Here is an 11193-nt window from a genome sequence, read left to right as displayed (position 1 = left end):
TCTAATATTCTATCATGACCCCTACTGTAAAAACTAGTTAGTTTTGTTGTTATATCTGTTTGGACTTGTTCTTCTGGTGCTTCACCACTACTGCTCTATTGTTTTGTACTGTCACAGTGTGCTTCACATTGTTTTTCTTCTTTGCTGAGCCTGATAGTGACACTACTACTATTGTATGGCTTCAGGTCTTCTACCATCAACTTTGATCGAGACTCCAAAAAAGTAACACTTGATAATGATTTTGTCAACACATCAACCAGTTGTACAGTCCTAGGGACATGACTCACCTGAACAATTTTCTTAGTGACATAATCTTTCACAAAGTGAAGATCAGTCTCAAAGTGTTTCGATTTTGATGTAAAATTGGATTTGCAGCCAGCAGCACAGCATTTAGATTATCGCAACATATTGATGGAACTGTTGAGAGTTTAGCTCTAAGTTTAACCATGAAATTCTTAATCCAAATTAGCTCAGCAACCAGGTCAGTCACAGCTCTATACTCTGCCTCTGTGCTGGACCTGACAACAACTCCTTGTTTCTTTGAGCTCCATAAAATCAGATTACTACCAAGAAAAACACAAAACTCTCCAGTGGACTTTCTATCATCGGAATCGCCTCCCCAATCCAAATCACTATAGACTGCAATATTTTACACACTCGCCTTGTGTAAGTGTAAGCCAAAACTTGATGTGCCATTCACATATCTCATCACACTTTTTACCAGTTTTCAGTGTTCATCCAAAGGGGTTTGCATAAATTGAGACTTTCCCAACAATATATGTTAATTCTAGACATGTGACCGTAAGATACTGCAAGCTACCCACAACTGAATAGTAGAGTTTTGGATTGTGAAACATTAAACCCCCAAAGGCAGAGAATTTGATTGAAGATGGTAGAGGTGTGTGGCATGGCTTGCAGTATTTTATATCAGCCTTCTTGAGTAGATCTTTAACATATTTTTCTTGGGACAACACAAAATCACCAGCACTAGTTTTGGTCACCTGAATTCCAAGAAAGTAATGTAGTTCTCCTATATCTTTTAGGGCAAATCTGACATTGAGTTACTGTATTACAAGAGAAATTTTTACATCAGAATCACCTGTGATGATTATATCATCCATATACACCAAGACAATTAGGTGTGAGTTATTTTTGAACCTAGTGAAAAATCAAAACATCAGACTTCATTGCACTAAATTCAAGACGTTACAGGGCTGTAGACAGTTTGTGGTACCAGACTATTGGTGGCTGTTTTAAACCATCGAGAGCCTTGGTGAGTTTGCACACCAAACTGCCATCACCAATCTCATAACCTTTTGGTTGCTTCATGTATACATCTTCAGCCATATCATCGTGTAAAAATGCATTTTTTACGTCAAGCTGTCTAATTTTCCAATCCTTAGATAAGGCTACGGTAAGCACAATTCGAATGGAGGTGGGTTTTATCACCGGACTATATGTTTCAGTAAAGTCAAAGCCTGGCCATTGTGAGAATCCTTGGGCTACTAAACAAACTTCGTATTTTTGAAAGCTGCCATATGAGTTGTACTTAATTCGGAAAACCCATCTGCTACCTACTGCCACTCTTCCTTGAGGTAGAGTTACTAATTTTCAGGTTTGATTTTGCATTAGAGCCTTGTATTCAGCATCCATCGCTGCCTTCCACTCTGGATTAGCTAAGGCATCTTTTACTGTCCTTGGTTCAACACTGACTGAGAAAGCTCTCGGCTTAAAAATCCCATTCTTGCTCTTTGTGACCATAGGATGAACGTTTAGAGAGTTTGAGGCTGCACTTGGCTGATCATCTATCAAAGAGAGGACAAATTTTAGGTCTGAAATAGGAACCTGAATATGTATATCTAATGGAGCTAAAGGTAATGGAAAGGGTGGGGCTGAAAAGCTGTTATTAGGAGTATTTGTGATTGGAGTTGGGTGTCTTGAGAGTGTATTATAATGTACAGGTTGGAGGGTGATTCTTGTTAATAGTGGAAACATTGGGACAGAGTGAGGACTATGATCATGAAGGGAGGATGAACCTTGCAGTGTTGAAGGTAAAATGAGCCCATTCTTAAAGGAAAACTGCTCCTCATCAAATATCACATTGCTAGAGATTACCACCTTGCCTTGGGTAGTGAAACATTTGTAGCCTTTATGAATTGTGCTATAACCAAGAGAGATAGATGTTGCTGACCTGAGCTCCAACTTGTCCCTATTATATGGCCTCAAGTGTTGAAAACACAGGCAAACCGAAAACTTTTAGGGATGCATAATCAACCCTTTTATCAAATAATTTCTCAAAGGGTGACTGATCCTTCAAGACTGGAGTTGGCAACCTATTTATCAAGTGTACTGCTGTCATGAATGCATCTCCCCAAAATTTGATGGGCATTCCAGCTCCTGCTAGTATTGCTAAGACTTTCTCAACCACATGCTGGTGCTTTATCTCAGCGCTGCCATTTTGCTGATGCTCATATGGACATGAGAATTTGTGTATAACACTTTGTACCTGTAAATCCTTAGCCAAGCTCACATATTCAATAGCATTGTTAGATTGAAGCATCTTGATTTTACTATTTAATTGAAATTCAACCATTTGTTGAAAACATTTAGAAACTGATTTGAGTTGCGAACGTGTCTTAATAAGGTATAGCCATGTGTATTTACTATAAGCGTCAAGAAAGTTAACAAAATAAAAGTTTTCATTCACCTCATGCACAGGGGCAGGACCCCAAATGTCTGTGTAGACTAGTTGCAATAGAGCCGTGTACAAGGTGTTTGAAGGAGGGTAAAGAAGACTGTGAGATTTTTCAAGCTAGACAGCAAAAAGCACAAACACTTTTATTCACAGAAGCTGGAATATTACAAGATTTTAAAATAGAACAAACAACATTATTTTTAGAAAGATGGCCTAATCTATTATGCCACAAAACAAATTGATCAACAGGAGACACATCTGAGATAAGAGCAGTTGGATTATTTGATGGAGTAAAATTGAAAATTTTGTACATCCCTCTTTCAACCTTTCTATGTAGGACAACCTTTTTAGTTTCCTGAGATTTCACACAGCAACCATTAAAGTAGAATTAAAAAAAGACATCATTATCACAGCAAAATTTGTACACACTTAACAAATTCTTTGTTATGTCAGGAACATGCAGTAGTCTATGTAGCAAGAATTCTTTGTTACTCAAATCATTTTTAAAATAGGAGTTTCCAACAAGGTTAATGTGCAAACCTAATTCATTCCCTACAATTACTTGATCTGTGCCCTCATAATTTTCTTTTTCATCAGATTTTCTTGATCAGAAGTCATGTGATGTGTTGCACCCAAATCTGGATACCAACTCTGATCTTGAAGCGTTGCAGGTGTAGCAAGTATATTGCTCAAATTTGCTTGTGGCTCTTGTATGGTCTGCAAATTGCACTCTCCAAATTGAGTTATTGAATTTTCTCCTCTGTCATATTTAAACCAACACGTCTTGACAGTGTGTCCAATTTTATTACACACTTGACAGACAGGTCTATCACTGTTGAACACTCTTGAGTCATTGTACTACTGTTGCTTGTCATTACTCAAAAATTTTGATCCTTCGTTGTTAGTGAATCTTGATCTGTTAATATTTTCAAATCTTGAATTGTTGCTTGTGAACCTTGGATTATTATAGGACTGAGCTTTAAATCTGGAATTATTTCCACCAAACCGCCCATTTTTCATTGATCTGCCACCACCTCTTCCTCTAGAATCACCTCTAAAACTGCCTCTGAATCCTCTTCTCATATTGTAATTTTGAGAGTAATTTTGAGAGTAACCTCGTCCACTTTGTGCCATATTTGCCTGTATGAATGATTTTGGTTTTCAAAATCTTTCCAACATACTTTCATGAGTTAACAGCGAAGCCTCCAGTTCTCCAACTGAAATACTCACTGGTCTTGTAACTACAGAGGTAATTCCGATCCGTATTCTTCAGTTAATCCGTTCAAGATAGCATTAACGCAATCACTTTCATGCATTGGTTCTTCTACTGAAGTTAGGGCTTCAATCGTTCCTTTTAAGGCTAACACATGTTCACTAATTGAAGCGCCTATCTTAATATTGCTTAATTTATTTTTCAACTGCATTATCTTTGGTCTAATCTGCAAAGAGAAATGATCTTCTAACCATTTTCAGACTTCATACGAATAAACGCATCCTACCATTCGAGTAGTGAAAGCCTTCGTCATCGAAGTAAGCAACCACGACTTCAACATTGCGTCTTGTCTTTTCCAGATTACAAATTCTGGAGTTACTCGTCCTGCTCCATCGAACCTCATTGGAATTCCCTCTTCTGTGATATGGTGAAGCAAGTAATGACCTTCAATTGTTGATTCTGCTTGATCCTTCCATTGTAAGAAATTATCGTCGTCGAGTTTCATAGAAATTAGTGAAGAAGTGAAATTTGGAGTAACGGTTGATTGATTCATTATGTTTCTAGCTTGTGGATTGTGCTCTGCCATTGAATTGGACAGAGAAAGCTCTGATACCATAAAAATTATCAGACTCAAACAAAGAAGAGAAGAGAGAATATAATTTTAGAGAGAAAAGAGAAGAAGAGAATGATTCTCAAAACTGATTTTGGTAAAGTGAAGCTAACAACTAGAAGTACAGATTAACATATAGCTATTTATAGCCAGGGTTGTGTGCCAGTTGTCATAATGTGGACCACACAATCTGAACAAACTAACTAATAACTTTGCCAAACTAACTAACAGTTTAAGCATAGGGATGGCAACACCACCCGAACCCGTGGGTACCCATTCTGTCCCTACTCGTTCGGGGGGAGGGATAATTACTTGTCCCACACCGGAGCGGGGCGGATCCGGGTTTAGGTACTACCCGCCCCGGTATATATACAATATATAATTTTAATATATAATATGTGTAATATATATAAAATAATTAGTAAATGGACTTGCAGGGGTGGGACAGGTCCCTACGAGAGCGAATTAGGGTTCAATCTTTTATTATTTGCGGATAGAAACGGGACAAATTTTATGCAGATTATTGTAAGGCGGGATGGGGTCAGGTAGAGTAAAACCCTGCCCCTACCCGCCCCTACCCGCCCCGTTGCCACCTCTACTTAAATATTAGAGCTAACAGTTTTGCTAAATTAACTAACAGTTTAAGTACTAAGTAACTAGTTCTGTCAATTATAAAAAATAATATTATAATAAAAAATTAATTAATATTAACTATTAAAAATTAATTCTTTAAAAAATTAGACTAACTTAACAACAATAATTTAGCAATGCTATATTTCTTTGAAAAATTAGACTAGCTTAACTCCCACGGTTCCACCCGTTGTTTTCTTTCCGAATTAGACCCATATAACTTGAAAGAAACGAACGAATAATTATATAGAGAGAAGTTAGAATTTAGTCAAATTACTTTTTATATATATTTAAATATTTAAAGTAAAGATTTTATCACAAGAAATACAATTCTACTTGGCATATGTGTTGATGAGGCCCTGGATATCTCTCGTGCACAAAAAGTACAACTACTTTTATTATTATATAATAATAATAATAAGTGCAAATTAATTAACACTTGATGATAAACTTTTATATAAGGTTGCCACGCAGGTAGGACACCGTCATTGGGCATGAATTTTGGAATTACTTGGAGGATTTGCTATGCTATAAGTGCTGTAATAAAAAATTTCAACCATAGCCAAAAATATTTTATATTCCATTATTTAGTAGTGCTCTCTGCTCTGGTTTCTTCTGCTTGATGAAAATGATATTCATCGTTTTCTCTTTCATATTCCTTAGAATATATTAGTGCCAGTTTTCTTCTTTTAATTTTTGAAAAATATCATGTATAATAAATTTCTTATTTATAATTATATATAATTATAATTTTATACAATATTTTACTTATATAATTATCATATTTAAACTTGCTTTTAATTTGAATAAAAAATATTTCTATATGTAGATATAATATTTTTTTTCTTCTGATTTTATATAAATTTTATCTTCTAATAGTAAATTATTATATAGAAAATCATTCGGATAAAGATGTCAAAAATATTTTTTTAAAAAATATTTTTTAATAATTAAAATTTAACACATACTGATTAAACTGTGTTATTTTTATTAAAATTAGACCAGACAAATCAGTTTAGTCGAAAAACTAATAAATTTTTGTCAATACCCTATCATAGAAAATGACTTAAAATATTTATTTCTACTATATATTTTAAAAAACTCTAGATTCTAACCTTTCTCTTCTCTCTATGCCATCATAGAATTAAAATTTAAGATTTTTAAAATTAATATATAATAGAAATATTTTAGTCATTTTCTATAATAAGGATATTATAGTCATTTTTTTAAAAAATAATATTAATCTAAATCAATTTAAAATTTAATTTACCATTTTTTCAATCAAATTAATTTGTCTATTTTAATTTTGATAAAAATAATACGATTTAATTGATCATATACATTAACTTTTAATTATTTTAAAAAAAATTTAAACGTTTTTATCTAAGTGACTTTCTATTATATATTTTAAACTTCTAAAAAAAATTACTTTTCTAGAAATTAGGAAATACAATGATTGATAATTTAATACTAAATTATACTATGTTGCAAACCTTAAAATCAATAGACTGCAGTTGTTGTTTTGTTGGTTGCTTTCCTTCTCAAGCGGTTGACTTCAATATTGTCGGGTTACTGGTTAGAGTATTTATTATGTTGCCATGGCTCTAATTTATTTTATTTTATATTTTTCTCAACAAGGCTACTCACTCAAATTTATGCCAAAATTAAATGTATAAGCAAAGACACATCAAAAGTGACAACAAATTATCTATATAGCACGGGCATTTTAACATTTTTATTTTTATTGAGAAAACATAGTTATTGAAAGTGGAATGAACCGAAGGAAGCGAATCTGGTTTAGACAGTTTAATACTTTAATCAGACCGTGGGAGTATTTTGTAACTAAATTTAAACTTCAAAATTGAAAGCAGGTGCAGCATTGCATGTGATGAGGCACAACCACACGCACCTTATTGTGTTATAACGGGGGTGAAAGAACACGTATTTTCTTTTTATATGCACGTACTTCTTATATTAATGAGGATGCATGATAAGTAAAGCTTTAAGAAAATTATAATAATCACATATATAATTAGACGGTATAATCAATTTTGTGGAAAACTTTAAATAATAGAATTCACTTGCAGAAGTAGTTAGTGGAATAAAGAAAAATAATATTTACACTATTGTTTAAATATATAATTTTATAAAATTTTTATGTTTGTTTCATTTTTTAATATTTTTTTATTAAAAATAAAAATATACAAGGGAGATATATAAAATAGTATATATATAACAAGAAAAAGTTGAGAGGCCAACCGTTTTATTAAAATCTGACCAATACTTAACCAATAAAAATAAAGTGGATAGTTTCACATTATTAGATGAAATTTCATATCATTAAAATTATTAATAATGACTAATTAATGACTACAAATTATAAAATTTGCTGATCCCTAATACTTTTTTTATAACAATTTTTAAAAATAATAATTATTAATTAGCTTAACTTAAAATGAACATGTTCAAGTCAACCAATTAAATAGCATATAATCTTTTCGTACTCACCTAAATTACGAATTCAAGTCTCACTCTTCCTATAATGTGCAGATGCAAATGTATGTATGTCCGTCGTTTTTCTTGCAAAATGAAGCTACTAATATATTAATTAAGATTGAGAATGGATTAATTAAGACAATAACAATAATAAGAGAGAGAGAGAGGGGGGGAAACAGATCAGAAGAAGACAGAGAACACTTAATAAGTGTGGGAAAGGAATAGAAGCTTGAAAGTAGAAAACCCCCCTTGTTTGATTTCCACTCATATCCAGTGGGCAGCAGTGCTTCAAGTAGCAGCCAGCTAATTCCCGCGACATCGACTTCGCACCAACCAAACACCCTTAGCTTCCCCTCACTCACTCAAACCCACTTAACCACCGTCATTTATATAAACCGCACCGTTTTGCTTATTTCTCATCATCACTATCACAAATAACTTTCACTTTCTCTTTCTCTTTCTCTCTGGCATTATCACAAACACTTTCTATACAATGGAGTACGGGAGGCTTGGTCCTACTGACTTATCTCGTGCCGATGAAACTCCGGTTAATAGGCCGAGATCCTCTACAACTGCCAACACCAAAATTATACTCTTCTCGCTTCTTGCAATTGTTCTCATTGTCGCTTCTGCCATCTCCGCCGTACTTGTTACCGTCGTCCGATCTCGCGCTTCCACCGACGACGGACGATTAAAGGAACCTACTCTCGCGGGCAAACCGACGCAGGCCATCTCACGCACCTGCAGCAGGACAAGGTTCCCGGACCTCTGCGTTAACTCGCTTCTCGATTTTCCGGGATCCACGGCGGCGACGGAGCGGGACTTAGTCCACATTTCCTTCAACATGACGCTGCAGCACTTTACTAAAGCGCTCTACATCTCCGCTGCGATTTCTTCCTCCGGTGTGTACGCCTCCATGGATCCACGCTCCCGTGCCGCATACGACGACTGCCTTGAGCTTCTCGACGAGTCCGTGGACGCCATAGCAAGATCTCTCACTACAGTCTCTCCCTCCGGCGCATCTCCCGGCGGCACTGTACGACCGCTTGGATCGTCCTCGGACGACGTGCTCACGTGGCTGAGCGCCGCGCTTACAAACCAGGAGACGTGTGCCGAGGGGATGGAAGGCGCCTCCGGCGCCGTGAAGAGCCAGATGGCGAACAACCTGAAGGACTTGTCGGAGCTGGTGAGTAACTGTTTGGCGATATTCTCGGCTTCCGGTGCCGGCGACGACTTCTCCGGTGTCCCCATACAGAACCGGCGAAGGTTGATGGCAATGCGAAAGGAAGAGGTGGAGGAGAAGGAGGATTTCCCTAAGTGGCTGAGTAAAAGAGATAGGAGGTTGTTGAGTTTACCGGTTTCGGCCGTACAGGCGGATGTCATCGTCTCAAAGGACGGTAACGGCTCCGTCAAGACCATCGCCGAAGCCATTAAGAAGGTTCCGGAGTACGGTAACCGGCGATTTGTTATTTACATAAAGGCAGGAAGGTAAATTATTCACTGATCTTTTTAATTACTTACTTGTTTTGGTTGGTTTATTTTTATATTTATTTTTCTGTACTATACAATTAGGTGAGCTAAATAAATTTTAAAAAATATTTTAAATTACACTTTATATTAATTAATTGTTATTAATTAATAATTATCTAAATTTTATTTTTTAAAATATAAAATTAATAATTATTAATTATAATAATTTAAAATTGACTGATTAGGAATTGTTTATTTATATATTTTTTTATTTCAAATTGTAATTATTAATAATAACCATAATTATTTATTATTATTAAAGATTCTCATCATATATACTTTTTTACTGATGCTTCTCTTTCTTAATTCCAATAACCGCTTATTTGCTAATGGTTTTGGTTCAGTTTATAATAGTAACTTTAATATTAACTGAGTAGAGTAGCATATAAATTTGAGTGACGGTGATCATCGGTTATTAGTTTATACTTTATAGTAAGATTGTGATTGTTGAAAAAGACTTTGGAGGATCACGGTCACGGCAGTGATGGCTTCATTGACTTATCGAGGACTAATGATCATGCATGCACTTACTCGCAACTGTAATCATGTGACTCAAATATTGTGTGTGATTGTGATTTTTTTTAAAGGCAGGAGCTGAGTACTGGATTAGTATTAAATATTTTAATTAATCCCTCGAAGCATCTATCCCTCATTAATAGATTTTTGGCATGTTAAAGAATAAATAAAAATCCACTAAAACTGATTTATTTAGCTTTGGATGTTAACAACTCCGAATCTAAATGATGTCAATGCTTCAACCGATATATAAATAAGAATAAAGCAAGGAGGTGACGCAACATTATTCTTCTGATGAAACCATCATATAAAATTTATTGGAAATGTTTAGTAGCCAAATAAATTTAGCTAAAATAAACTAAAATTAACTTATCCAGTCTTTATTAATTATTGTAATATTAAATAAGACAAATTTTTGCTGTTTGCTGTTTTTTTTTCTTAACATTATTGAAAATTTATTTACAATTAATTTCAGGTACGAAGAGGACAATTTAAAGGTGGGACGGAAGAAAACAAACGTCATGATCATCGGGGACGGCAAGGGCAAGACGGTCATCACGGGCGGTAGAAACGTTTTGCAGGAAATGACCACATTTCATACTGCATCCTTTGGTAAATTCCCTTTTCATCATTCATCTTTTTGCATATTATGGCGCTTTTTGTCTAATCATTATTGTTTACAATAACTATTGTCTTAGGAAGAATAAGCAAAAAAAAAGTTTTAATTATATGAACGGAAAGGTCCAAATCCATCCATGCATGACACGAGGTAGAAGTAGAACCGTACCTGAAGCACGTGGCCTGCTATTTTAGGCTGTCATGTTTTAAGATTCCCTGCTGTCTAGGACCTTGGTAATTTAGGACTTGATTATCACCCCATACCACTTCCATTTCAGGGCAATACAAAAGAAAATTGTACCATTACAATTAATCCTCTTTAATTAGTCTATGTGAAAGTCAAATTTCATCTTGATGATCACCATCAGTGTGCATTTCTCATGTGTATACAGTATACACGTATAGTAAATTAGTAACCCTCTAGGCCCTAGCTACCTTTCAAAAACGACAATGTGAAAAACTGTTAAAATTCGCAATCAAGTATGGTTAGTTAGTTAGTTAAAGCTGAGGTCATTGTTCATTTGCTAGATAATTAAGTAGATAACTTAGGAGATATTTCTGTTGTATGGGCTTCCATGTGATTAGGTAGGTGCGTGGGTAAACTATATAATAGCTGAGTTTAGAGTAACATGGCTCAACACACTCTGTATTATTTAAATGTTTAGTCAAAGCATGGGACTGCAGCGTTTTTACGCAACACATTTTCTTCTGTCGCACCAAAACATATGATCAATGTCCTTAATGATCTATAACTATCATCAAATAACGCAACCATTAATTCAGATGGTAAGTCTAACTTCAACGAATGGCTCCAAATTAAAGTAGCAAAACCAAATTATTGAATATTTATTTGGGTTTTTTTTTTTGGGGGGGGGGGGGGGGGGA

General features: G+C 34.9%; 1 protein-coding gene across 1 annotated transcript in view; it reads left to right on the top strand.

The window, feature by feature from the left end:
* Positions 1 to 7840: 7840 nt before the first annotated feature.
* Positions 7841 to 11193, top strand: part of LOC107460504 (probable pectinesterase/pectinesterase inhibitor 61) — a 4629-nt gene continuing 1276 nt past the window's right edge. Inside the window, exons 1-2 of the mRNA XM_016078868.3 lie at positions 7841 to 9132; positions 10166 to 10302. Of these exons, the coding sequence (XP_015934354.1) occupies positions 8138 to 9132; positions 10166 to 10302 (1132 nt within the window). The 5' untranslated portion in view covers positions 7841 to 8137. The remainder of the gene's footprint in view (positions 9133 to 10165; positions 10303 to 11193) is intronic.

The sequence above is a fragment of the Arachis duranensis genome, chromosome 8, assembly GCF_000817695.3.
Source record: "Arachis duranensis cultivar V14167 chromosome 8, aradu.V14167.gnm2.J7QH, whole genome shotgun sequence".
NCBI lineage: Eukaryota > Viridiplantae > Streptophyta > Magnoliopsida > Fabales > Fabaceae > Arachis > Arachis duranensis.
Note: the sequence above shows the minus strand (reverse complement) of the source record. Positions and strands in the feature narration are given on the sequence as shown.